This window comes from Corvus moneduloides, chromosome 9 (assembly GCF_009650955.1).
Source record: "Corvus moneduloides isolate bCorMon1 chromosome 9, bCorMon1.pri, whole genome shotgun sequence".
Taxonomy (NCBI): domain Eukaryota; kingdom Metazoa; phylum Chordata; class Aves; order Passeriformes; family Corvidae; genus Corvus; species Corvus moneduloides.
The window spans coordinates 22,747,813-22,775,160 of record NC_045484.1 but is presented as its reverse complement, the minus strand read 5'-3'; the positions used below and the strand labels follow the sequence as shown (position 1 = coordinate 22,775,160).

At 50.7% G+C, this 27,348-nt stretch overlaps 3 protein-coding genes and 3 non-coding genes across 15 annotated transcripts in view; 1 reads left to right on the top strand and 5 right to left on the bottom strand.

Moving 5' to 3' along the window:
• Positions 1 to 44: 44 nt before the first annotated feature.
• Positions 45 to 7,179, bottom strand: ARMH1 (armadillo like helical domain containing 1). The gene is given in 10 exon segments (XM_032118317.1): positions 45 to 719; positions 3,483 to 3,591; positions 3,666 to 4,076; positions 4,475 to 4,591; positions 4,958 to 5,275; positions 5,977 to 6,273; positions 6,636 to 6,692; positions 6,694 to 6,804; positions 6,806 to 6,846; positions 7,171 to 7,179. Coding segments are annotated over 10 exon segments (1,647 nt in total). The 3' UTR covers positions 45 to 542.
• Positions 2,707 to 2,821, bottom strand: LOC116448471. The gene has a single exon (XR_004241966.1). It is a non-coding gene; the product is annotated as a U5 spliceosomal RNA (small nuclear RNA).
• On the bottom strand, positions 3,284 to 3,398 carry LOC116448472. The gene has a single exon (XR_004241967.1). It is a non-coding gene; the product is annotated as a U5 spliceosomal RNA (small nuclear RNA).
• LOC116448473 lies at positions 4,270 to 4,384 on the bottom strand. The gene has a single exon (XR_004241968.1). It is a non-coding gene; the product is annotated as a U5 spliceosomal RNA (small nuclear RNA).
• Positions 7,180 to 10,265: 3,086 nt separating the features above from the next.
• Positions 10,266 to 14,194, top strand: TMEM53 (transmembrane protein 53). Of its 4 annotated transcripts, none has more exons than XM_032118429.1 (3): positions 10,266 to 10,372; positions 10,860 to 10,957; positions 12,782 to 14,194. In XM_032118429.1, exons 1-3 carry the CDS (start codon positions 10,315 to 10,317, stop codon positions 13,442 to 13,444), a joined length of 819 nt encoding a protein of 272 aa, XP_031974320.1. In that variant the 5' UTR covers positions 10,266 to 10,314; the 3' UTR covers positions 13,445 to 14,194. The 4 variants fall into 4 exon arrangements, with proteins under 4 accessions (XP_031974320.1, XP_031974321.1, XP_031974322.1 ...); XM_032118430.1 differs by having other exon boundaries at positions 10,267 to 10,372; positions 10,863 to 10,957; XM_032118431.1 differs by having other exon boundaries at positions 10,309 to 10,380.
• Positions 14,195 to 19,927: 5,733 nt separating this feature from the next.
• The window catches only part of RNF220 (ring finger protein 220), a 220,847-nt gene continuing 213,426 nt past the window's right edge, over positions 19,928 to 27,348 (bottom strand). For all 7 annotated transcript variants that reach the window (XM_032117589.1, XM_032117593.1, XM_032117592.1 and 4 more), the window contains one exon: positions 19,928 to 22,950. In XM_032117589.1, the coding sequence (XP_031973480.1) occupies positions 22,879 to 22,950 (72 nt within the window). In that variant the 3' untranslated portion in view covers positions 19,928 to 22,878. The remainder of the gene's footprint in view (positions 22,951 to 27,348) is intronic.

Genomic DNA, 27,348 nt, shown 5'->3' with positions numbered 1-27,348 from the left:
GTCCTATAAAAAATATTTATTGCTGATTTTGGTAAAGTCTAACAGCTCCTAAAGACTGGCTCATTGTTGGTAGGGAGGCTGATTTCTTGGATGAAGTTTCTTTTCAAAATCTTTATACTTGTAAAGTTTACATAAAAATCACTCAAAATACATTTTGTCTCTTAATTTTGAGATCCTGCTGGGATCCCCTGACAAGGGGGAAGCTGGCTTAGGTGCAGCTATGTGCTGCCATGGCCCTTGTGTGCAGCCTGGGTTCAGATCGTCCTGGTCACCCTGTTGTCTGTGAAAAGAGCAGGTTCAGGGCAGGAACAGTTGTGAGGGATGTGCTGGTGCCTGCTCTTTCTTATTTGTTCAGCTCAGTTCAGCATTTGTCTTCAAAAGCACAAAATAGTTGTGTGGGCTCTGGGTTCAGCAACACAGGAGCCAGCTATGCAAACATCAAATCACAAAGGGATCCTTCTACCCTTACTCCCTCTTTTCTTAGAGTTGCCTTCTCCCTCTGAAAGTCAAGGCTCTAATTTAAGTGACAATGCCCCCCTAGCTCAGCACCTCCTGTCTATGGACTGCATCCTTGCTGTGTGTCTGGGGATGCCAACTCTAGCGGAGGTCAGTTATTCAGCCTGGATGGGATCAATTTTTGTGTGCCATGTTTCAGGGTTGGCCTGGAAATTACAGCAAAAGCTCTTTGAGGGATGTGAGTAGACATTAGTCACAAGCACCTAAAGAAGGGATACTTCAGTCCAGGCACAATCCTCCCCCACAGCTGGGGCACTTTGTACTCAACAGTTTAGGTTCGGGGAGCAGAGTGGGGCTGAGCATTCTGAGCGTTTCTGAACTGTCAAAGCTGACTTGTACCTGGGCTCTGCCTGCATCATACTAAGATAGCACAGCCAGAGTAAAAGGGCTGTTACGCCCTAAGTCTGGACAAAAGCAAGACACTCCTGTTCTGCTTCAGGTGTTACCTTGGATTATCCAGCCTTTCCCTGGGCAAGGAACAAAGTATTGCCCACTACCTTCCCTCTGTAGACCTAACAATGCTTGTTTTCCATATATCCACCCTAGGAGTTGGAGACCTGGTCTGCAGGCCATCAGCTCCTACCCTGGATGGGGGAAGAAGTACACAATGACCTGAGTCTGGGCCTCTTGGTGCAATTGCAATGGAAAATGCTGTGTTTCTGTCCTGCCCTTGTAGTACCAACAGACACGAGAGTCCCAAAACAAACAAGGAATGTTCAGCTGTGCATGGATTGACAATCATTTAACAGTGGGGCTTGCTGAGAACCAACTGTTTAATAGTCAGCGGGAGCTTCCTGGTGTATGTTAAAGTCTGGCAAGTTTCTTGTGTGACCATAAAAACCCCAGGACTCAAACATCACCACACTTCCTTCTGAGAGGATGTCACTGGAAAACTCCTCAGGTTTGTCTTCCTACCCACCAAGCATTTTCTGTCATCTGCTTTTGCAGAAAAAGTGTTCTGACAGCACTATCTTGTGGACAGTGCAGGAAATTCATACTGAATTAACCAATTTTAGTACAAATGGCTGAATTTCATTAAGGATTGTGCAGTCAACCAACCATAGGCACCAGGTTGTTCACTGGGTCGCTGATGTTATACAAGGGTGTTTCACTGCTGGCTGTGGCTCCCAGTTGTGTGGAGAATACAGTGGCCATGAGCAATCCAACACCCTTCATCCCTGTGCAGGACAGCCATTGCTTCCAGGCCCAGCTGTCAGCAGTGACAGCACACAAGGCCAGAGCAGATTTTCCATCTCCCTATAAGTAAAACTTCAAGCCAGCTCTGGTGGCAGTAGCAGGGAGGGTCTGAGCACTTCTACCTGTAGGCAGCAACTCTCCCCCATTCCCAAACATGCCTATCTCTAACCAGCTTAGGGCTGGAGACTTGGCAGAGCTGAGATACTCAGCAGCGACGAGTGCCAGGCGTGAATGGGTGAATCTTTCCTGGGAGGGACATGTCCCAGTCCTTTTCTACCAAAACGATGCCACTTATCTAAGGTTCTTTTTGTGGTCCTGTAGCTTCTACTCCAGTTTCTCACTGAATGACTTTTGTAGTAGCTGCCTGTTAAACATACACCAGCACAGGCTCCCTCAGACAAAGTGTGTTTGTGTGTATGAGGACCATTATGAAGGAGAGAATGATGCTTCGAAACACTTCAAAGAGAGGTGGAGTTACACTGCTAGCATGAAAGGACGATGGATGTAGTTTTTCAGGTAACAGCGTGCCTATATCTCATGATCTATGCACATACCACAGCTCAGGCAGCCGGGGCTACTGTGGCCTGCACTGCTGAGCCAGGACAGCACTCACCCAGTGCTGGAACTGTTCCCCAGCCGCACCCAGCAGCCCTCAGCACATCTCTGGAGGCCTGCAGGGTAGCATTAGTGCTACAGGCAACCCCCGCCTCGACCCGGGCAGTCTTTGCTGCTGCACTCCTCGCCTCAGGGGACAGCCCCCTGCACCTCCCCTACCTGTCAAGGTGACGGCTGAGCCCAGCAGGTGGTGATGGACCTTGAATGAAAGACCCTCCCTGTCACCCTGGAACGTCACCCGGGCGTACCTTGGCTAGCGTTTGTAGCAGTCAAGTCAGGGGGTATACAAATAACAGGCTACAACAACCACTGTAAAACCCGGGTTATCCTACAAAAGGCATAATACTTTCTTTTCCTGTTATTAAACCAAGTATATGTAGCTCCACCGAAATGGAGCCTCAAAAAATTTCCTAAAACTCGTACTTGTTCCTCTCCACGGAAATCTTTAGTAAAAGGCGAAAGATTTATACGATCTGAAGAGAAACCAGAGTATGCCCCCACCGTTCCTCTCCAACATAGGCACCTTCTTCTCCATCCCCCAACAGTCACGGCGACGCTCGCTCGCCCGGCCGGCGCTCCCGGCCCCGCACCCCCGGCCCGGTCCGGCCCGGCCCGGCCCCATGGGACGCACACACTGGACAGCCCTTACAGCCCGGACGGGGCAGCGGCCGCAACGCCGGACACCGGCGGGGCCGCTGGGCACCCTGGGTATGCAAATTAGCCCGGTAACGAGGCGCCGGTAATGAGTAGGAGGAGCCCGGGGCGGGGATGGGCGGAGCACGTTGGTTCGGCTGCCACCGGTGTCCCGCGCATACGTTATCCCCACGGTCCGAACCGCGTGAGACCGCTTATAAACCCCAATCCCGCGCGTTAATGCCGTGATCCAACAACAACAACAACCCATGCCAGCCATCCCTCCCCCAACACTTTTTCTTTCTTTAACCAGAATAAGGTCAGCCCCACCGAAATGGAGCCTCAAAAAATTTCTCAAGACTCGTACTTGTTCCTCTCCACGGAAATCTTTAGTAAAAGGCGAAAGATTTATACGATCTGAAGAGAAACCAGAGTATGATCCTAACCTTTCCCGCACATATGCTCACTCCCGGTTCCTGTCCCAGAGGACACGGCGACCCTCACTCAGTTTCTTCCCCTACTTCCCACTCCTTCCGGCGCCTCACCCGGCTCGGCACCAGGCCCCCGCCGGTACCACAGCCCGGATGGCCCGAGCCCACGGCCACGGTGCTCGGCGGGGCCGGCCCGGCGCTGCCCGCACAGCATTCCGGGTATGCTGATCACACCAAGCGGAGGAGGCGGCCCGCCCCGACCAAGCCCGGTACTTCCGGCCCTCCTGCTGGCGAGGGCGGAGCGGTGCGGGGCAGCTGAGAACAAAGCGAGCGGTAGTGGACAAGGACCCCGCGGCGCTCGGGTGTGCTCGCATCGTCGGCACGAGCAGCACCACGCAGAGGCAAAAATTCGGCTCCGAGAAAGGCCAGCGTACGCCGCCGCCACGGACCGGAGCTCGACATCGAGAGGGCTCGCGGTACGGCCCCACGCATGGTGCTGAGCTCCGGGCGGGCGCCAACACCACCCCTATCCCCGCGGGCGGGCCTGGAGTGCCCGGGACTTTCGGGCAGGTCCCCGGCTGCCGCTTCTGCCGGAGTCCGAAGCGCCGGCACGCAGCTGCTCCGCTGCATCGCCCGGGCCGGGAGAAGGGGTTGCCCGAGCCCCGCCCCGTCACCGCGCATCTTCTGACCAGACAAGGGTAATGAGGTGGCCGCCCTAGCGGGGGTAGAGGCGGTGCGAAAGCATCCTAAATACAGGATGCGTGCTGCCGGCAGCCATGGCAGTAGAGCCGGTAACTGTTACCATAAAATTCTGATCACAGTATAGCTCGCTTTACCATGTATTAAAAGTTCTTTCTGTCTTTTACCATGTATATGTAGCTCCACCGAAATGGAGCCTCAAAAAATTTCTCGACACTCGTGCCTGTTCCTCTCCACGGAAATCTTTAGTAAAAGGCGAAAGATTTATACGATCTGAAGAGAAACCAGAGTATACCTCCTCTCTCCCCTCGGGAGCTACCCATCTGTGGCTGTCCTTCTATAGGTTACAGCGACCACGGTTTCGCCCAGGTTTGACGCTGTACGGCTCCGTCCCGTTCTCTCGGGAGCGGACAGAGCCCGACTTACACCGGACCAGCGATCTCGGGGAGTGGGCGACCCGAACTTTACCCGCTGTTTGCGGCGTCGCCGCGCGGTGCACTCTGGGTATGCAAATTATCATGAATACTAATAAGGCGCCCGTCGCCGCCCGGCCCCGTATCAGCCGCAGCCAGGCAGGATCGGGGCCCCAGGGACGCAACGCCGAGACCTCCTGTGCCTGCCCTTCGACCCCGGCACACTTTCCCAGGCCAGCCCCAGACCACCTAGGGTGGCTAGACAGATCCTACCTTTGTACCGGACCTCCAGATGTACTGAACACACACAGGACACCTAGCATGAGCTCCATGAGCACACAGGGCACCTCTCCCGTCATATCCTGGGGGAAAAGGACGGAGTGACAGGAACAGTCTTCACACAGTTCTCCAGGCTGTTCTCTTCCAGGCAGTAGGGCTACTCAGTGCAGCCACAATGCCGAGGAGACAGGCACAGCTCCTGCCTGAGCAGGGATGGACACAGGTGGCAACAATGCCTGTTGTCCCCAGCAAGGCCCACTCCTCACCTGCATGACCCAGAGCATCTGCAGAGCCCCTTGCTGGGCCTGGGGGAAGGTACAAAATAGCACAGCTATGAGGCATTGGGAATCTTGGCTCTGATACTTGGGATTGCTGTGACCCAAATCTGTGCATCTTTTTGATCTTCTGCTGAGTTGGAGGCATTTAAGAACTTGGTGAGGCCTTGCACCCTTGTGCAGAGAAAGAGATGCCAACCTGTGTGCCTGGATGCGCCTGGATCAGCCACCTCAGCTGTCTCACTGTCACTCTGAGAGAACCCAGTACTGCATCCCACTTGAAGCATTCCTCAAACAGCCAGGAGAAAATTTCTCTGTCCTTGTCAGGAGCCACAACTAGAAAACCAGTTAGCAAAATTCTCAGCTGGAGTAAGTGGCCAAGGAAGGCCCTTCTGCAGGCATTTACAGAAACAGAATCTGGCACTGGCATACCGACAGAGTTGCTACAGATCCCACTACTGAGCATGCTGCTTTGTCTCTCTTGCAGGAAGCTGTGACAGCATGTATCACCCCATGGCCTCTGAGAATGTCCTCTGAAGTACAGAACTAACAGGGTTTAGCTTCCACTACCTAGGAGGAAAAACAGGAAGAAAAAGCTGTAATTCTCTTTCAAAAAATACAAGCCACAAAACTCTCCCACCCCAGAGAGGAAATCTGGGAAAGTTTGCAGTAGGTGAATGATGCAGGTAAGGATGGAAACTGTTTTGTGGCTTTAACAGGAGGAATTGCCACCAGCAAGGCAGCAATATCTCACCAAAATGTCTGTGAAGAAAGTGAGCTTGTTAAAAAACGAGAGGGGATGAAATGCAACCACTCCACAATAGCTGAGACTCTGAACTCCTTCCAGCTGGAGCAGCGCTGCTGAATCTGCCATCCTCAGGCGGAGAGAAGGGAGCGGCTCAGTGCAGCAAGCAGCCTCAGGGGCCAGAGACCAGGGAGAACATCCTCGCCTGAATCAGGACAAAACACAAATGGACATGCTGCATACCACAGCTTTCACAAATGAGCTCCTCACACTCCCTGCCAGTGTCTCCAGTGAGCAACAGCAGCTTTACAGACTCTCTTTTGTCCTCTTCTTTCATGTGATTCAGCCCCAGTATTTCCAGAGGAATCAAGACACTTCTGTTCTCCAGAAATTCAGTAAGGTATCTGTGGCTGCAGGGCTGCAAGAATAGGGGGAACAAGGCCAGAAGTGTCACTTGCCTTGGAGCCCATCTTCCTCTGCCAGCATGCCATGTCCTGGGAGCCATCACCTCCCATCTCACTGCAGTGGGTAGAGGTCTGAACTGGGGTACTGTCTCTGCAGAAGAGCATGGACCATCCTCTTACAGGCAGGGAGAGGCAGCACACTCATCCAGATGTGAGAAAACCCACTGATTCTAGGTTCCTGAGAGATGGGTTACATGCCTTTCTCTTCAGTTCCGTCTTTCGATAGCCAGGTTGTTTTTTAAACCTGCAGAATGTGGCTGGATGTGGACGTCTCTGTCCAAAAGCTTATTCATTAAACACATTTTCAGTAGAGATCTTGCCCATCTCCATCTCACTACCACACAGCACCTCCAGCTGTCCAAGGAAACAGATGCATCATCCTGAGCCACACTGTTAGTTGAGCCAGAATCAAGCTGGCTCCCTGGGAACTCCAGCTCCAGCTCTGGCTCTGCCTTGCTTTTAATGAAGCTGTTCAGCATGCAACTTTGAGCAACTTTGTGGGCACTATCCCATTCCTGCAAGAAAACCATTATGGCTAATGGCTTCCTGCTCTTTGACAGATGCCACGATCTTTTCTGCCTAGAGAAAAATGAGAAGGAAGTTTAAAAAGGTCTGTGAAGAAAGACTGTACTAATGAATTACCACTAGAATCACAGTTAAAATCTCTGGCAAACAATATTAAAGCACTTAGTAACCATTTAATCTCATTTTCTCTTATACTCATTTCATAGATAGGAAAACAGGCAAAAGGAGAGTTCCTGATATGTCTGAAGCTGCACAATGAATCTGTGACAGACTTGAGATTATTTTCCAGGGCAGGTGGTTTCACCACAGGAGCTCTCTTCTCCGCTTTGCTAATAAAGTCATTTCGATGTTACCCATTACCCCAGCCCTGTTTCTCACTAGCCTCATGATATGAACACTGCATCTCATATCTGACCTGCCAGGGAATAAATAGAGTGAAATGAGAGCAGAAATAGGTATGGATTTATGGGGAGTGACAGGGTCAAAGGGGCTATAAATGCCTGTTAGCACAGCAGCACAGTCCTCACTCACGTGCTGGAACAACAGCCATTTGGACTAGGCCCACATCCACCCCAGGAATATGTGCCTGGCCTTGGCAGTGGGAAAGTGCTTTGGCACCCTTTAGCATGACAGACATTTGCTCCGTTTTTCCCTATCTAATTTTCCTGGAATGTTTTTAAACAATCTAAGAAAAGCTAAAATGATAAGAGCTATAGGCAAGAAGACAGAAGCTCCAGAAACATTTCTTGTCTGCAGTTCCTTCTATTTCTTCACACAGGTGTTAAATAAAGAAACCTACATTTTGCCAAGTGTCTTTGACACACTTCTGGCTCAGTATGATATCCCCTAGTGCAGCTTGACAAATGTGAAGGTGCACTTAGTAAGGGAGATGAAATGTCAGGGATTAAGCTCTCCATTTGTGTGGCAATCCCACAGCTGTGCACGCCTTGGCTGGAGGACACTGACCAGTGTCAAGGAGCCTCGCAGTTAAACACCAGGATCTGTGTCCACACACAGATGCAGAAAGAGGGATACGGTCCCAAACAGTGGCATTAACACAGGTGCCTCGTCCTCAACCAAGCTGTATCAACGTGCCTAAGGATAAGAAAGGAATTCACAGTTTGTCTAATGCACTTCTTGGACTTCCTACCTAACAAAAGCACCATTTAAAGTTTTATTTAAGTGCAGTTTATGAGAAAAAGAGTTAAAATGACACAAAATCTTTGTGTTTCAGAATAAGAAGTTTCTTTCAGTGTAATACAAATCATCAAGATTAGCAATTCCCTATCTATAAAGTTCTTAAGCCCTTTCTCCTAGTATCTGGAGCAAAATTTCAAATCAGTTCCAAAACATCCCCAAGATACCTGTTCAAAAGTAACTTTCTACTCCTATTATGTTAACCAGACTGAAAACAACGACTACGATGTGAACATGTATCTCAGTGCCTAAAAACAAACAAGTCAAGTCTTCAAAAACCCGGCTAAGTAACAATGCTTGAGAATTAAGACGAGATGAAATTTCATTTGGGAATTAACGGTCTGTGCTCTGTAAGGCATCTGTGTCCTTGGCAGGGCATTTTCAGGACCTCCTTTGCGGGGAAGCAGGTTTAAAATAAATCCATTTTCCCAAAATAGTTGTGATTGAAAATGTTATTAGCCATAACAAATGTTACTGCTGACAGGAGAATGGCCTGTTAGGGGCCTCTGCTGAAACAGTCAAGTGAAAGTCATATTTCACATTATTGCAAGCATTTTCCTGTGATTTACAGAATATTTGTGAAACATTACTTACAAGGCATATGATTGATATTGAGAGAACAGCTCGTGTGTAGGGGGAATCTGTATTTCACAGAGACTGTTTGCATGAAATTTACAGTCCCATAAAGTGCTCCTCTGTCCTCAACAGAGATCTAGTTAAAAGAACTTTACAGTCTGAAACATCCCAAAATTGATTCTAAATTAACGTTTCCATATTTATGTTTAAGATGTTGGTGGTGTAATGTTCTCCCGTTTTTATTATAAAGCTGCAGTAACCCCCCCCCCCCCCCCCCCCCACTACTCAGAAATAGCAGCACCAGCCTCTGGACGTGAGGATTTTAGTGATACAAAGGGCTTGCTTATGAATCAATGGCAAAAAAAAAAGAAGTTTGAAACAATGATGACATGGCTTCAGAGGATACAGTGGTGTCTTGTCTCTGGCTGCTGTAATAACAGCATCTGCTGACACAGGAGTCTTTAAGCCAACATTGCAAAGTACCCTGAAAATGTACATTAATGTTTTTATTATGACCATTTTACATATGGGAACATACAGACACAGGGAAGTTAAATGACTTGACTGAATCGTTTGTCAGTGCTAGCATCAGCATGTAACTCCTGGTTGTTGGCTTCAAACTCTGCTGTCAACAGTGCTGGGCTGCCACCCAGTTCACTGGACCTAATAATCAGAACAAGGCTGGGTCAGGGCAGGGCTTTATTCCTGCCAAGAAAAAAACGCAGTGATTTAGGAACTGGCTCTGGCAATTCAGCAGTTCTTTACATCCAGAGTACTGCTAAATCATCAGATCGAGATCAAAAGGCAGACTGGTGCTGCTTCAGCCCCAGACCGAGTGTGAGGTGCCAGGGAATCATAGCCTTGGACTCATGGAAGGACAGAGTGGCAGTGATTTGGTGTTACCTTTGCATCTTGCAACATCAAGGTTGTGCCCAGCCTCAAGCAGAACTGAAGAGCTTGTTTCCCTGGCACGTTCCACCCTTTCCCGGCACATCTCAAGTCCTCCCATGCACAGTGCACCTTCCTCAGTGTACCCCAACATCCCCAGCCCCTCAACCCACAGTCCCACCAGGCCCTCTCTCACCCACATGTCCTGCCTCCCAGCCCCCTTGCTAAGCCACAGCCCCAAACCCACCCCCAGACAGGCCCTGCACTGGGTCCTGCATCCATCCCAGCCCCTTCCCCGTCTGAGCCACTGCAGCCTCAGCATTCCCTGCCCCAGACCACCATCCCACAGGCCTGATCCAGCCCAACCACAGGCCCTGTGCTCCCTCACACCCCAAACCCCGCTCCAGGCCCTACAGTCCCTCACACGCCTCCTGACCCAAACACCCAGCTCAGGGCCAACAACTCCTCTCACCCCTCATGCCCTCCCTATCCCCTGGTCCCCCTGGCTGCAGTCCCAACTCCAGGCCCTACAATTCCGCCCATCCCGGCCCTGCGGCCCTCGCCCGCCTCAGCCCCGCACTGCCGCACCCCTGCCCCGAGGGGGCGGTTACCCCGCGAAATGACTGACACGCAGCTGAACCAATCGCTGCCCGACTTTCCCCCCTGCCCAATGGGCGGCCAGTGGGCGGGGCTCCGGGCCGGTGCTAAGGGCGCGTTGCTAAGGAAGTGGGAGGCGGGCAGGGGGCGGGGCGGACGGTGGTGCGGGTTGGGCGCTTTCCCTTCCCATTGGCTGCGGGGATGGAGGTGGGCGGAGCTTCCGGCGGGAGGGCGGAAGCGGCGGCCGGTGAGGGGAGCGCGGCCATGGGCACCCGCGGGCTGAAGGCGGCCGTGGTGGAGCTGGAGCCGGGACAGGCCCGCGGTGCGGAGGCGAGCGGGACCGGGGACACCAGTGACAGCAGGGACTGGGGGGGCCTCTGCCAGCGGAGAAGGGGGGAGCGGGCTGGGGTGTGGGAGGAGGAACCGGGGGGCATTGGTGCTCTAGCAGGTGTCTGGCAGTCCCTGGAGGACAGGGCAGGACGCTTCCCTTCATCCCCTGGAAGTGGCAGCGGCTGCTGCTACCTCGCCGGGAGGCGGGAAGAGGGGTCTCGTCCCCCGTAGGGATCGGTTCGGTGCTGGCTCTGCATCACTGGAGAGCGGTGGGAACTGCAGGGGCTGCAGCTGTGCTGTCCTGCAGAGCACGCCCACGGAGTGGAACCGGCGTGAGGCAATATTCGGAACTGACCGAGAAGTCAAGCTTATACTTGCTTCACCATTGTCTTTCAACTTTACTAACCAGCCAAGTTGCTGTAAGTTCTGACTCGGGTAGACTGGAGGGCTGTTACTGTAACACTTGTGATTTCTTTCAGAAGGCAGTGCCGAGAGAGAGCCTGTGGTGATCCTCCTCGGCTGGGCCGGCTGCCAGGACAAATACCTGGCCAAATACAGCGCAATTTACAGCCAGAAGGTGAGTAGCTTGTCTGTATTTTCATGACACTGTCATACTGTGAAACTGCCTTTTTCCTGCATGTTGGTAAAGTCTCTCAGAAGCCTCTCTCGGGTCTCAGTCATGGGGAGTGAGTGAGAGTTCTCCTGTCATTGAAAGCTCCTTGTCTCTCACAGCCCGGGCAGTGTTACCTAACAGCTGCTGATGTCACCTTTGTGTGTGCAGCTAAGACAGAAATACTCCTGTGGAGAAGCTTTCAGCTGCTCTGTGGCTCACTGAAGTATTTTATGGCTTTTGAAATTGTGGGATTATTCTGGAATGACTTGAGCTGTGTTAGATTTCCAAACAGGTAAACATGCAGGGAAGGATTCTGTGTTTACTGCTTGCTGCTAGGCCACAGCACAGACTTGGTGAGGCTGGGGTGGGAACTGACAGAACACATCGGCATCTGTTGTGCCTTCCTGTGAAAATGATTCATCTAAATGTTGTAAGCCAAATTAATTTTATCCTGTCTGTGAAACAGGCATCCTGTGATAGTCATAGCTGCTCACTAGGAATTCCTTGTTTGAACTAGAGAGATCTGTCCTACTGCCAGTCCCCTAAGTTATGATATTTTCCTTTCTAATGCTGTATTTTACTGGAATGACCCCAGCTTGTAGCATGGGGACCCAGTGAAACATTACATTTTTTTTTTCTTGGTCAGCATAAAAGGAATCTTGTATTTATCCAAATCTGTTCCAACTATAGGTGGTAAAGTTTGTACATTAACAAGCCTATTGTTAATGTGTAATCCAGTGCAGGAGTCATTAATCGGCTTGATCTAGTGAAGAATTAGTTGTTAACTGGCTTTAAGATGCTGCTGAGCCGATGAGGAGCACATTGCAGGGCAGCATGACAACTTATTGGAAAATACTTTTCTCTCAGGAAGATCACAGAAATGGGAAAGGAGAGGATGGGTTTTCTTAGCTCACTAAGAGGAAGTGGCTGTAACCATGGTAAAATGGTGGAGAAGGTTTTTATTTGAGAACTTGGTATCCTCTTCTTCCTCGTTCACTGTTTAGGGTGCTCTGGGGGGGTTGTTTTGGTGACTTTGCTTTGTGCTTGTCAGTGTGTAATGTCAGTGAGCTCAGGTGATAGAAAAGGTCTAAAGCATTTATAAATGTAGTTCCATCTGCTCTATTTTGAAACTCCTCCAAGATCCTGTTTCCAAATCTATACCTAAATGTAAGGCCTTAAGTGTAAAGGCAGTTGCTTAGGAGTTCTGAGTCCTTGAGCCAGAGCTCTTCCTTTGCACAGCTGGAGCATTTCAGGAAGGTTGACAAAAATCATGTCGGTGTTGGCTGGGGGTGAGTCTTAGAGACAGCTGCAAACAAGTGCACCCAAGGAGAGGAGGAAGTTCCTCTTTCTTCTTATATTTGCTTCAGTGTCATGAGCTGGATGTGTACCAGAGCAGGCTCCCCTTACCAAAATGGCTGATACCAAAGCTCTGTGAATCAAGGAGATGGTTTTCTCCTCCTGGGTTCGGATTAACACTCATAAAAGTGGGTGGCAGGGTCCCCAGGGGTTGTGCCAGTTAGCACAAGATTTGAAAGGATCTCAGACATGACCAAAGCCAGGCCTCTGCCACTGCAGAGGCCTTTTCATAATACTGTGTGCTATTATGATTAATGTAATCCCTATTTGTGTCAGTGCCTTGCTGCTGACACTAAAGACTTTCTTCTGGCCCTGTGGTTTCTGTTGGAAACCTGTCCCAAATTTTCATGTTCTTTGTACCGCTGCTTGCCTACTCTCTGTAATTTGCAGCACAGCTTAAATGTGTGTGGGGTCTCTTTCTGTTTTTCTTAGGGGTGCACCGTCATCCGTTACACGGCTCCATGGAGGATGATATTCTTCTCTGAGACCTTTGGCATCAGATCCCTGCAGACCCCAGCCAGGCGACTCCTGGAGCTGCTCTTTGACTACAGTGTTGAAAACAGACCAGTTCTTTTCCACGTTTTCAGCAATGGTGGTGTCATGCTGTACCGTTACATCATCGAGGCGCTCCACACCCACAAGACGTTTAAGAACCTCAGAGTAGCTGGCACCATTTTTGATAGCGCCCCTGGCAGAAGAAACTTACGAGGAGGCCTTCGTGCCCTGGCAACTGTCTTGGTCTCCATGAACGTGCTGCTCAAGTACTTCCTGCTGTTCACTTTTGCCAGCATGGCCGTTGTGCTGCGGATCCTGCTGTACCCCCTGACCCGCTTCATCCACGAGAGCCATTATGATGCCCTGCTGAAAGCGCCCTCGCGCTGGCCCGAGCTCTACCTCTATTCCCAGGCTGATCTCATCATCAAGGCTAGCGAGGTTCAGCACATGGCCAACGCCCGGCAGCAGCTTGGTGTCCCTGTGAAAGCTGTGGACTTCTCGGATTCGGCTCATGTCAGCCACATGCGGTTGTACCCCACCTATTACCGCAGCCTCTGCACGACTTTCCTGTCTGACTGTGTTGGGGGCTCGCCTCTTTAGTGCTGTAATGACCTTCAGTGTTTGCCTCTGCTTTGCTCACATCCTATGGGAAATGTCACCCCCTTTGCTTTTGTGTCTTTGAAGGGAAGAAAGCAGAGTCTTCTTGTTTGGTTTGTTTTTTTTTTTTTCCCCCTATGGTCTACAAGTCTGAAAGCCTCCAGCCTGGCCTTTGGACCAGCCACATTAGAGCAGAAAGTAGATATGGATTAGTTTAAAGTCCTGAAGGTGAAATCCTGTCATGGTTCATGCTGATGTACTTTACCAAGGTGTCACAGACCAGAATCTCACACTGAGTATTATTTGTTTCTTCCTGTCTCTTCTTGTTCTCTGCTTTCCTTGTTGTCTCTTTGTCCCTGATGTCTGATGTGCATGTTCTGTTGCTTGTACTTATTTTACAGTACAGCTCTTCCATGTCTTTGTTGTCTTTTTTTGTCTTTTTTTTTAAATTTTTCTCTCTGCCATTTCTTTTATCTTGCAGTGAGCAAACAAAGCCAAGTCTGCAGGACTTTTTGCTTTTCTCAGTGCATCCCACCTCTTGTAGTACTCTCCTTGCTGGAGATCAGGCCCTGAAACCAAGTGTAAGATGTGGAAAAGGTATGTGTAGGGCAGTATGACCAGACTGTCATCTGGTTCCATTAAATAGCTGAGATAGAACAGTCAAAGCTCTCTGATCCTTGGTGGGAGCTCAAATGTTTGTGATAACTTTTGTGTTCTTCAACCCAGAGGTTTCAGGTAACATTTTTGAATGTGTCTAGTGTTTTGTTTCTCTTCCTTCCAGTCTTGTGTGTGTTCTGAGTAGTTTTGCTTTCTTGGAGAGCTACTCATTTGTTATTGTATATCTTTGAGCAGCCTCTATTTTGCATCTGGATATTCAGGGAAACTTTTGGATTACAGCTGTACCAGACCCCAGAAACAGAAAGGTGGAATTGCAGAAGAAAATGGAACTGTCTGTTGGAGCTATACTTCACACCGGGTATTTCTTAAATCACCTCCAGTCTACAAATGGCCACGAAATATGATGTTTTTGTCCATAATGTTCTCTTCAGATGATCAGTCTTTGCAGTCCATGCAACGTGTACAAGAAATTAATTCCTTCCACCTAGTGAAAAAGTAGCACATTGCACTGCACTTCATCCATGTTTGGGTTTAGGTTTTGTTTGTTTGGGGGATAAAGACAGAGGAGATATGTTTATGCTATGTCACAGCATAGCAAGCTAATTAATAACACGGTGAACAGGTTTAGCCAACTTTAAATTGCCAGGAAGAAGCTCTGGCGGGCTGTGACATGGGCCTGCTTGAACAAGGAGCTGCCCTGGAGAAGTAGGCACTTAAAAAGCAGGAGGATTTTTGCAAAAGGTTCTGCCAGTGGGTGGCTGTGCTGGTCTTGCCCACCCTTGGGGTGCTGTCATCCACAATTACAAAACTCTTGCTGTTCTGGATTGAAACGCAGAGGAGGAGGTCCTTGGGAAGCACTAAAATTATATGGAAGTTTAAAACAAGAACTGTAACACCTCACAGCAGTGAAAGCACAGGGTGAGTCGCAGTGGTGACCACACTGGCTGTTTGTAGCAGACTATTGTGACAGGGCTTATTTATAGAATAACCCCATGATGTGTGTGGTTTTAGAGGGTGGGCTGGGTTGTATATGGGATAGATGAGAATTAACTGTAAAGGGACTAATGACCTGGTTTGTCTTTAATTTTTTTAAAGTGAAAACTGTCTCCAGGTGTAGGAGCCGTTGTTGCTCGGTATTAAGTCTTCTGTAGGTGTAATCCCAGTTCCAGCTTCCACTGTGACAATGGGCTGTGAGGGCTACCCTGTGGTAAGAGCCTTCAGCCTTCCCCTTTTCATGGAGAAATTCTTGTTTCTAGGGTTTTCACAGAATTCACAGAATGTCTGGGTTGGAAGAGACCCTCAAGATCATCGAGTCCAACCCGTGTCCTAGCACCTCAACTAGATAATGGCATCGAGTGCCATATCCAGTCTATTTTTAAACACATCCAGGGATGGTGATTCCACCACCTCCCCAGGCAGTCCATTCCAGCACTTTATCACCCTTTCTGTAAAAAACTTTTTCCTGATATCCAGCCTGTATTTCCCTTGACGCAGCTTGAGACTCTGCCCTCTCGATCTGTCAGTTGCCGCCTGGTGGAAGAGGGCAACCCCCACCTGACTACAACCACCCTTCAGGAAGTTGTAGAGAGCGATAAAGTCACCTCTGAGTCTCCTTTTCTCCAGGCTAAACAAGCCCAGCTCCCTCAGTCGTTCCTCATAGGGCTTGTGTTCCAAGCCCTTCACCAGCCTGGACTTGTGAAATCCAGGCATGGTTCCCCATCTCCAGAAAGCCCATCAGAGACCTCCCAGCTTTTTAAAGACACCTGGTTTGTGCTGTCAGTGCTGTAACTCCTGAGCTGTGATGTGTTCATCTGCCTTTTCAGAGATCTGGGCTGGGGCTTCTCAGTATGCAGCCTGTTCGTGGCGCTATGAACACTCTTGGGGAGCCGAGGTGATAAAGGCTATTTAACCAGCACTTGCCCTCATGCTGGTTTCCACAGGTTCAGTATTTACAGATCAGTTAAACACTCCATAATAGACGCCTCTGAATTAATACAGTTGTTCCTGGGAATCTGCTGTTCCTGTTTATTGCTGTGGGTGTTGAAGGACTCAGGCTGTTGCAGAACATGGCTGGCAGGAGCTGGAGCTAAACCCTCTGCCTCTGCCTGACAGGATGGTGAAGCTTCCTCTGGGAAGGGCCTCACATGCCAGCTGCACCTTCCATCCCTACTTTCACCTCCCCACCACGGGATTGCCGCTTCCCCAGCTCAGCCCAGCTCAGCCCTACTTCCCCACTTTCCAGGGCAGCAGGCAGGGAGCGGGTGCTGCCTGCTGGAGCTCCACAGTCGGAGGTGTCCTGAGCTTTGCAAACAGGAACCTGCTCACACGCATTCCCACTGCTGCAAAAGTGCCTTGAAATTCGGGGGTAATTTGTGTACACACCTCCCTGAGAGCAGGATGATCTCGGGCAAGCCAGTGATTTACAGCACCAATCTTCTGGGTGGGTTTTGTTTTCCGAGTCCCAGCAAGTTTTAATTCCAATTGTGAGCATGGTGTGATATAGTGCCCTCTGCTTTCCTGTACTGAGTGTGTGCCCCCACCTTCCTGCCCTCCATATTCCTGTGGCTTGTTATTTGAAACAGAAGGTTAATAACTTGGAGCCCAAAGGCACATTGCTGTGAACTGATCCAAGCACTACTGGATTTACAAAAACCCAGCCTCAGACCCTTAATCCTTGCTAAACTGTCACGGTTTGGCGCAGCCGGTGTTCCTAAAGAGCTTCAGCCTGAACACTGAAAGCCCAAAGGTTGTGATATCTTGGCAAATCCAGGTAAATCTCTGAGATGAGCTATGGGGAGGAGGGGCACTGCAGATCTGTTCATTGGGAGAAAAAATGCGGCATCCCTGGGCTTGCCTCGAGGGTAGGGAGTGGGATGTGGCCCAGAGCTTGTTTTCCTGAAGTCCAACCCTCATGTGCAGATTGTGAAACTGTGTGGGTGAAACACCAACAGTGGTGGGAGAGGAGGATGCTCACGGCTGGCTGCCACAGTTGTGGTAAAACAAAATTAACTTCCCCTCAGTAACAAAATCCATTTGAGTGTTTCCTGTGAGGGAACTGACTCCTGGCTTGCTCCCCTGTCCTGCCTTCTCTCCCCAGGCAGTGGTGATGTTACATGATGGTTTTGAAAAAGAAAAAAAGCCACTCAGTGGTCAGGGTGGCCCGTGTGCCTGGGCTGGAGAGTGCTCAGCTGCTCCTGACAGGGCTGGGAGGGTGTCTGTGCAGCCAGAGCTCCTTGTGGCACTGGGGGAGGCTGTGGTGGGGAACTGGGCAGGCAAGGGGCAGGATCCAGCCAGTCAGGGGTCAGGTTTTGGAGCTGGGGGAACATCTTGCAGCAAGAGTAATTCAAATTGGGTCCCTGGGTGGAGACTGACCTGTGCCCACACCTCATAATGGTGTTTTAAAGATGTGCTGGCTGAGATCCCATTTTTGTGTGTGTTGGGATGCTGCAGGTATATGTGTGGAGCTCTGCCAGTGATGGAAAAGTGGGAATGGACGGGATGGAACCAAGCAATCCAACCCCGTGGTACATCCCGAAAGGTGAAGGAGGGAGGTGTGAGGCCGGTCTCCATTGCCCGTGGAGGTGACGGAGGAGGAACTGGCAGGGGCGGCTGTGCAGACCCCCGCGGGGGCCCCGTGCCGGGCGAGAACAGCTCCACGAGGTGGCAGCAGGACCCCTCTTTCCTGCATGCAGGGATTTCTAGTCTAGGAGACAGCTGAGCAGGTCCTGCGGAAGATCCCAACAGCACGGCTCAGCCCAGCGCTTCTGTGTGCCTGAGAGCATCTCCTGCAAAAGGTCTCCTCTTGGGGCAGGGAAAAAGACCAGCAAGAACTCACTCCGATGACAAGAACTAGAGATTGTGAGTTAATACAGAGCAGCATCTCTCCCTAGGACTGCCTGCCTCTGGCATTTTTACTAGATCCCATTTCTCAGCTTTAACTGATTGTTAAAACCAAGTCTATCTAACAGCAGAGGAATAGCTTTCCTGACCTTCCACACCAGCAGGCCAGGTCGCAGCACTTGCCTCTCCATCACCCCAGGGAAGGTTATCTGTTTTTTAAGTGAATCTGCGTAATAGTGTGATCAAGCAGACCATGGCCCAACTTCTGGGAACTCCATGTATCAGGACTCTGGAGTTCCCTTGGGTTCCCTGTAGTCCCCAAGTCCTGGGAAAGGAGCTTGAGCTTAGTCCTGAAACGTCTGGCAGAACCCCCAGCACACAGGGCTGGAGCTTAGGAGGCAATTAGGAAACAGGATAGCACAAATGGGGGCCCAAAGCCACCACCTGATCCCTCTCCTAATGCCCCCTTCTCCAGCACACCCGCACAGCTCCTTCACCTAGCCTGGGGCACGGGCATCCCTCCATGCCCTTCCCTTTGAACTTGACCCCCCTATCCCCTCATTTCTGCATCCTCACATGGCTGCAAGCCCACCCCAGCACCTTCAGAGACAGGCTATGAGGGCAGGGCTGGGGTGGGCAGAGGTGGGCATGGCATCCTTCAGTCACCCTCCCAAACCTATGGGGGCTGGGGCAGGGAGAGCTTGGGCAGCCCCTGCCCCCACAGAGTGATGGATGAGCTGACAATAGGGTATTGATAAGGAATTAACCTTGAGCCCTTCTTGCTTCAGTGTCAATAGAGCAGGAGCCAAGTACACACGTTTGATTGGAAATCTGTGTTTGGCCTCTGCTGCCTCTGAACTGTCCTGCTGCCCCCTTCCCAGCCCCCTGCTGCTGGAGTTGACCATGGGCAGCCAGCTCTAGAGGCTGCAGCAGCCTCTGTGCCCCCAGCCTGGCATGTGGAGGGCTGGGTACCAGGGCCTCCCTTGTTCCCTAAAGGGCCTGTGCCCATCCTGCACTGGCCTACACTCCGAGCAGTTTGTTTAATTAAGTGTTTTGCCTAATGGGATTGCCTCATTTCCATAACAAACTGGCGGGCTGTCATTAGGTGGGCTCCCTCATTCATTACTGTTAATTAGATATGGATCCCCCAGAAGGCGGCGCGGGGTGATGAACGAGGCCCCTGACACACGCTATTACACATTAGCATTTTCTCAATATATCCGATACATCACGGTCCTCTGCTTCCTAAAGATATTTTAAATAAAATATTAGCAGCCTGCTGTGGGGTAGGTGGAGAGGGAGGGACGGAGGGCTTCTGCCCCTTTCCCTGGCCTCAGGCCTCCTTTGGGCTGAAAGTGGAGGGGAGAGTGGCTGAGATGCTCTGCTGCTCCTCGCCAGCCAAAAAAATGGCCAAATCTCCCCCTTTCCCTCTCCTTGCCACAGCAGATGGAAAGAGGTCCCTGACATCCCTACTGCCTCCTCCCACCGGCCTGGGGACTGCCAGCACCCCATCCCTGGGCGACACAGCAGTGGGGAGGGGTTTGAAAACAGCCCATTGACCCATCTGCAGAATGTTTGTAAACCAAAAGCGTCGGCGCCAGCCGCGTGCCGGGGGGAACCCGACCTCTGCCCCCCCCCCCCCCTCCAGCAGCCTCCCAGCCCCTGTGTCGGGGTAACCCTACACTGCACCAGGGGCCCCTAATGCAGGATGTATAGATCTGTTGGGGCTGGGCGTCTCCTGCCCCCAACTAATGCAGCCGATGAGACTTCATTATGGGGGTGTCCCCCGAGGGGTGCCCTTCGCCCTGCCCTCCTGGCTCTATGAGGGTGGGCCAGTTGGGGGAACCCATCCATGGTGGGGTCTGGCGTGTGTCCCAGCATCCCCCTGCATCTGTCCCTGCATCCCAAACAGGACCAGGACTCCCCTCCGAGACCTTACTCACATCCAGTGCCTGCAGCATGTGGGGGGTGTCTCCTCCGCTGCCTCTCGCCTGCAAAGGGAAACACAGAGAGGCAGAAAGCGCCCGAGAAGATTTATACTTGTTTAATTAATGTCAAATGTAGTTTACAAACGGGAGTGACAAGTACCTCTTTGTATAGTATACACTGACACACAATTATTGACACACCGGAATATCGCTTTGTGCAACTGGGATTCTTTGGGCAAAGATAGGTAACTCCGATATTTCAGGTTTTTTTTTTTAAATCATTTAAACTCATTACAGAAGAGGGGAAGTGGCGGATGCCTGGTACAAACTTGGATGCCTCTCTCCCCAGCATTCCCCCTGCAGCTTCCCCCTTGAAAACGGGATGGCTTTACAATTTAAACAAACAAAAAAACCCCAAAAATAAACCCCAAAACAAAGAACCAATGACTAGTTACATATGGTTTTACACTTGGTACACAGAGCACACTGCTGGTCCACAACACCTGCCAGAAAGGTCCTGGGAAGGCGCCAGGCTGTTTCCAAGGAAGGCCTGGGTTGGGGTGTCCTGCCCTCTTGCCCTTCCTGGCTGCCTCTCAAACCCACCTGGCTGCACCCTCTCCATCTCTGAGACCTCAGCACCAGCACACTCCCAGCTCAGCCATGCGCCCTGCAAGTTTTTCTCTCTTTACAAATCCAGCCTGAGCTGTGCGTGCCTGCCCATCCCCTGCCTTGTGCTGCTGGCCGCAGGGTTACCCTGCAGTGACAGCCCCTGCCTGCAGTCTCCCCGTGGAGGCAGGACCCTCTGGGGTGCCTCGGCTTCCCCTGGTTCCCAGGAGCTCTGCTGGCACATGTCCCCGAGCAGAGAGGGCTGCAGCTCTCTGGTCTCAGAGGCCACACACCACTACGAGCTTGGAGACAACGGAAACTCCCAATTAGGAATTGTCACCTTTTGATGAGATGTTTATGAAATAACAGCTCCTTCAATTTCATTTGGGTTTTTTCTGGGTGCAGTGGGATCCTTCTGAAATCACTCAGGAGATGCCAAGGCTGCAGCTGTTCTCTGCAAAGAGCTCAGGGTAGGGAAGCAGCAGTGGGACTGTCACATCCCCCATGCATCCTGCATCCCCAGTCCTTCCCTCTCTGGAAATACCCCAGCAGCCCAGCAGCACTGGGGTCCCAACTCCAAAACCCTCATCCACTGTTGTTTCCAGACTGTCTTAAAATGACCCAGCTATGTTGTGCTGCCAGGTGGGATCTGCTTGGAAAGGAGTGGGGCAGATGAGCTTTCCCATCTTCCGGTCTTCTGGCTGCAGTGAGCTGGCACCCCACAACTGCTCAGGGAGCTGTGGCAGGGATACATGGTGTGGGGCTGGGAGAAGTCCCAAGGCCTTGGGAAATGGGTCAGTATCTGTTTTTTGGATCCTGACAATAAAAGAAAGAACAACAAAAATCCAGGCCAGATGGCAGCTTTGGTTAAGGCTGAGGATACGGGAGAGACAGGGATGAGGATGAGACTGCATGGAAGAAGCTGGGGCTGCGGGGGACCTCTAGGTCCAGCTGAGAGTGTCTCTGCAGGACCTCGGGGGTGGCAGTGGGGACGAGACAGGGCTTGTCTTGGCTCTCTGCCCTAGTGCCAAAACCTCTCAGGAAAAATGCAGGCTGCAGGAGAGTGGGAGCTGGGGGAAGCGAGAGCAGGGCAGGGCTGGCTCTGCAGGGCTTGCACGGCTCTGCCAGGCAGCCCCACAAGGGAACTGGCTGAGTCTCTCTGGGCAAAGCCACCAGCAGGACCATCCTGCCCCCTGCCACCCCCACTGTCCTGTCTCAGCACCCTCCTGAGCAGCCCAGGCATCCTCAGCCAGGAAACACTGCCCAGAGGAGGAAATCAAAGCCAGGCCAGGGAGGGGAAGGGGCTATGGCCTGAAGGAGCACAGGGATCAGCCGGAGCCTCGAGCAGGCACTCCCAGCCAGGGGAGAGGGCAGTGCTCTGACAGACCCCCTCCTTCCAGCTCCTCACCATTTGCCCCTTCCCCAGCTGGGAAAGACAAAGGGGGCTGAGCCAGATTCCCCCTTGTCCTGCCTGGCCCCCCGGTGAGGAGTTAAAAGCTGTGTCTTTCCGGGGATAACGATTCTATTATAAATAGCCCCATTAGCTACAACTAATGACAAAAATCCACCTCCTCTACTCCCCATAAGTTCTGTAAGTTATGGGCAATGCTACAGCCATTACTAAAAGCTGTTAACTTCATATCTGAATGAGGAAATATACACCACAGAACATTAAACCATTTATATTATATATATGTATATATATACTTTTTTTAAACTAATGACTTTAATGCCAAAACTTTGCTGAACCAAGAAAAATATGGGTTTAATGTTCTCTGCTCATTTTTTTTTATTCTTTAAAAAAAATACAACCCAAAGAAAAGAAAGGGAAACTTATTAGTATGTAATGTTTGAGTCTATCCCATTTATACACAACATTGTAAACATATATAATCTATATTACATGTGCTTCATTTCTGCCTGGGTGTGTTTTTTTTTTTCTTTAAACCTTTTAGTTATCACTAGAACACCACAAAAAACCAAAACAGAACCAAACAAAAAAATCAAACCAAAACAAATAAAAACAAAACAAAAACTGATCAAAGAACACAAGTTACAGGTTATTTAACATCTGTCAAGGGTCCCTTCCCCAGTCTCCTGGGGGCAGAGTGGTCAACAACACAGTCCAAAGGAGAGCTCACAAGCCATCCGCAATGCAAAGCCAGCTCCAGGGAACGGGTGATGGGGAACACTGGTTTTAAAAAAGGGGGCTTCACAACAAAGGATTTGGTTTTGCCCGCTGCAGATGCTGAAGGAGGTCTCAAATTGCGGGACCTGGCAGCCGAGGCTCCCCACTGCTCCTGTGTCCTCGAGTCCATGTCTGGAGTCTCTGGTCTGTTTTTTCTTTTAATTTTAAAACATCTTTTTTTTGTTGTGGTCGTTCTTCTCCCCCTGGGTGTGATGAGCTGAGCCGAGTCGCTGGGTCCCGCCCTCCTGCTGGGTCCTTCATAAGTAGATGCGCCGAAGGTCTCCAGGAGACGTGATGGTGTTACACTGAGGACAGAGCTTCTTGGCACCCTGCAACCAGCAGATGAGATGCACAGCGTGAGAGCGTGAAGGACATCCCTGCCCTTGGCCTGGGATCGCAGGAGCAGCAAGGCCCTCCAGGCAGGGCCATGGCCTCCAACAGTGAGCACAAGATGTGTGAAGGGGAATCCCAGTGCCTTCCTTGCCTGCCCTGCAAGCCCCTTGTCCTGTTCCAGTCCCTGGTATGAGGCAGCTGGACAAGCAGGAGCTCTGCAGGGGGCTGAAACCCAGAGCCAAGGTGTGTCACCCAACTCAGCACTGCTGTCACCACTGGTTGCCAGGGAGATCTGCTCCTTTTTGTTTCCCTTGCTCACCTGCATCCCTCAATGAGCACTTCAGGTCACTGAACATGCAGAAAATCAACCCAGCAGGAACAAGTGAAGTTTTCAGCAGGGATGACTGAGCTGGTTCACGGGGAACTTGGACCATTCCTTTCAGGGCAGTGCAATGGGGCACTGCCTCGCCCATCCCGCAAAAGCCTATGAGCTGCTGGCAAGAAGGAACCCCCTGTCCTATCCCCCCCAGCTCACACTGATGCTGCAGAGGTGAGTCTGTTCTGCCAAGGTGAGCTGAAAACAGCCAATTGATGTGAGCTGGGGTGGGGTAATGGGTGGCCGACAGAAACAGTACATGAAATAAAACAAGGGCTGATGTGCCATCTATCACTGAGCCTGACAGCAAGAAGGTGTTAATAAGCTTCAGAATCGGGGTCAACCTAAGCTGGTCATCATAGATGGCAGATGTGACAGACACTTTGATGGGAAAAACGACAGAAAGATGGCTCTGCTGTGAGGCAGCATCCCATCTACAGCACCAGCAGTGTGGGAAATTGGGATGGCCTGGCTTTTCATACCCACCACAGCCTTAACATGACCTCCTGATGCTCAGAACTGAGCACAGGCTCTGCCAGAGCAGCCCAAGTTTTGTTCACTGCTGTCAGACAGGCCCTTCCTGCAGCACTTGGTGTGACAAGTGAGCTGCCAGGAATGCAACCCCTTGTGAGAGCCTGCAGGCTTGCATGGGGCTTTCTGGCACAGCTGAGGCTGTTCGGTTCAGTGGTGCTGCTGCTCTCCCTGAGCAGGGCTTGCTGCAGTACCTGCAGCACTGAGAGCAGCAGCAGGGCAGGACCATGACCTGCCACACTTGGACTGCTACCTGCACTTGGGTACATCCCTAGCAGAGCAGCTGGCACTGCTGCTTACCAAAGGCAAGCATCCTTAGAACAGGTCCTCTCTGTTCTGTGACCACACCTGCAAAGACAGGACAGAAGCCTTCTCCCCTTGAAGCTACCTGGCTAAGGAGAATCTGGAGGAGACAGCCCCAGGGTACAGAAAAATTTACATGTCATGTGGTTCTGTAGTACTGAGTCCTACTGCAGTTTGGAACCAGCTCCCTCCCTGCTCCCACTGCACATAAGTCCTGGCAGACGTGGACTCGCACACCACTTCCCTGAGCTTTGGACTTCTGAACAACCAGGTTCCCATTTGACAGCCCTCGCTGCCAGTGGCTCAGCTGTTGATGGAACACACGTGGGGACCACGGGCACCTGCACCTGATCTAAACCAGCCACACACAAAGTCCTGTTGAGCTAGAGTTGAATGAAATGTAAAAGACACCCAAAACACCCTGGGCATCACTCTCAGGGTGAGTGACAAGCTGGCAGTCTGAAGGACAGACCACTGGTGGTCTGGATGGCACACCTAACACCCGTGCTGATGCCTGTGCATATCGTTCTAGTTATTTTGGGACAACTACTGATTTTCAGCCTTCCAGGGCAGGGACCATCCCACTGTGCCTGTGCAATGCATCATGCAGCCCTCTGCAGTGGTCTTCACTGAGTGTGGACTTGGCATGCTGGATTCTGGGAGGAGCAAGTGCAAACTGTAACTCAAAGGAAAGGCTTAAAATGCTGATGAAATGGAAACTTGACTGCACTGGACTTTGGCAGAGCCTGTTTATTTAACATGCCTTTTTGCTTATACTCAACATCACAGCTTTGGATCTCTAGAATTAGAAATGGCAAGCTCTACTCTGCACGTCCCAGTAAAAATGGGGACATGCAGAGTAATGGTGAAAACATGAAAGAGAAAAATCTAAACATCTGCCCTGTCTGCCACTGTGGTGACACAGCAGCACTACCAAGGAGGGGCTCACTAATCTGGATGCAAATGCCACAAAATATCCTGTTTCAGTTGAGTCTCTGCTCCGTTTCATGCGGTTCCCTTGTCCTTGGAGGCACCTGTTGCATCTAGTTGCCCTCTTGGCATCATCTCTGTAGCTGGAAGGAGTCCCAAATGAAGTGGCAGGGAGGTGCTGAGAAATTAACTCACAGCATGTTGTCTGAGGGACAGCAGTTAGCAGCGCCTGTTCAAGCTTTCCTGTGTGCCCCTGACAAGCAGAAGTGTGCATGGGACTTCAAGCATTCCAGATGTGACTAGTGCCCACATCTGTGTCCCAAGCTCTCCTTCCTAAGACAGGCTTACAGGCAAGAGGCAGCAAGCATCCAACCAAAGGCTGCAGGTGCTCATTATAAGCACCAGCCTTCCACATTCAGCCCACAGGGATGGCAGAACCAGCCTGATGAAACCAACTGCATCCTTGCTGCTCTCTTGGCATGGCAAAGCAAGGTCAAGTATGCAATTCCCTCACACTACAGGGAAAGGGAAGATGCCTGGATTTATCTTGCCAGACACCTTGGGATCTTGTCCCAGAGATCTGTTTTCTGCACCGCAGGCTGATGGCTTTAGGGGGATCCACTCTCCCACCTAAGGCTGAGAGCTGCACATACATAGCCAGGGACAAATTTTCAAACATGTCACAAAGCAGAACGCAACCACATGGAGCTTGACCTATTTTCTGCAAAAGCTACATGATCACAGACTGATTTGGGGAAGGTGGTGGATGGCCGCTTCACCTGCATGTGGGAAGTGCAGCTCATCCTTGAGCTCTGAAGCCTGGGTACATCGAAGGAACAACTGCATCCTGGAAACCTTCAGCAGCCTGGCCTGAATGCTGTGCAGGCTGCATGTGGCACGCTGGACCCAGGGGCTCTGGGGTCTCTCTAACACTTTGGACACTTGGGGATGAATTTTTCTTTTACTTCATACGAAACTGTCCTCCTCTGCACACGTAAGTATGTGTGGTAAATTCAGAACTAAGTCCTGATTTTTACTTCTTAGATTGAAGTTGCTCAGAACCTTGTTCCTTACTTTTTGGTGTAGGTGTACAACATTTATCTGCACCAGTGATTAAGCTCTCCTCTCTTGTGGAGAGGCACATAAGCTTGTACACACACACATGCTGGCACAGGCACAATGAAAAAGCGTTTGCTCCCCACTGCTCACCTGCCAGCTGGGGTTACTAAACTTTTCCCTTGAAATAAAAATGCTGTGTGGAATAATAAGTCCACCTGTCGGCCATTTATTTTTCTTTTTTTTCCAGGTCTCTTCTGCTCCTTTCATCATAGCTACATGCAAAAGCCTTGATGTGTTATAGCTGTGTGTGCTGGAGTAAAGGCCACCTCAGCTTTTCCATTATAAACCCCAGTTTTTTGAGGGGTTTATAAAACTCTGCTGCAAGAAGTTTGCTCCAGGGCTGTTACAAAGCAAAGAAATGGGCTGGAACCAGGATGGAGTTTATTTTTTCTCCTCCTTTCTTAATTAAAATTTTGGCAAGTGATTGATCCACAATACAGGCTAATCACTTGGGGTAGTAGTTTGAAAAATGCATTAACGAGAGCTGAGATGTTTGAAAAGTCGTTAGGGCTTACATGGTGCCAGGAAGGATTGGAGTAGTTTGTCTTAAAGTTGCCTCTTAAAAAAATGGTGTGACGTCTGCTATAAATTGGCTAAAGCAAGGAAACTCACAAGGAAGGATTTAGGCACTTCCTGCTGTCCTGTGGGTCTAAAATGGGCAATTTCCAAGCAGAATATGTTACCACGCACAGAGAATAAAGAGACACACAAACAGAGCAGGCAAAGGAAGTAAAATCAAAGTAGAGAGATGACAGGAGGGACCCAAACCAAGAGCCAGCTTCTTGCCAGGAAAGGAGTTGAATGTCAAGATCCAATTCTCAACCAAGGCGTCAGCCTGCTCTCCCACCCATGCCTCCACACCAAGCGTGGAGCTGCTTCTCGGCAGATGCTAATTCCCAGAGAAACAGTTGTCCTCCACTGCCATTGTGGGGTACCCTCCAGCTGTTAGGTAATGGGTTTAAACCACCAGGAGAACAACTTGCTTCATGGAGACTCCTCAAAGGGTGGAGCTCATCTCCACAGGCTGCCGGAGGCCAGAATTGAAAATTGCTAATTAATTACCAGAGAACCTCATGGCAGATAAGATCATAAAGACTCAAGCGCAGCATCCTCCATGCAGCTGCTGACTCAGGAG

Coding starts and splice junctions, on each gene's coding strand:
- TMEM53 (XM_032118429.1), top strand. CDS start 10,315: ATGGGCACCCGCGGGCTGAAGGCGGCCGTGGTGGAGCTGGAGCCGGGA. Junction 10,373..10,859: donor GGAGCCGGGACAGGCCCGCG/GTGCGGAGGCGA, acceptor GATTTCTTTCAG/AAGGCAGTGCCGAGAGAGAG. Junction 10,958..12,781: donor GCGCAATTTACAGCCAGAAG/GTGAGTAGCTTG, acceptor TGTTTTTCTTAG/GGGTGCACCGTCATCCGTTA.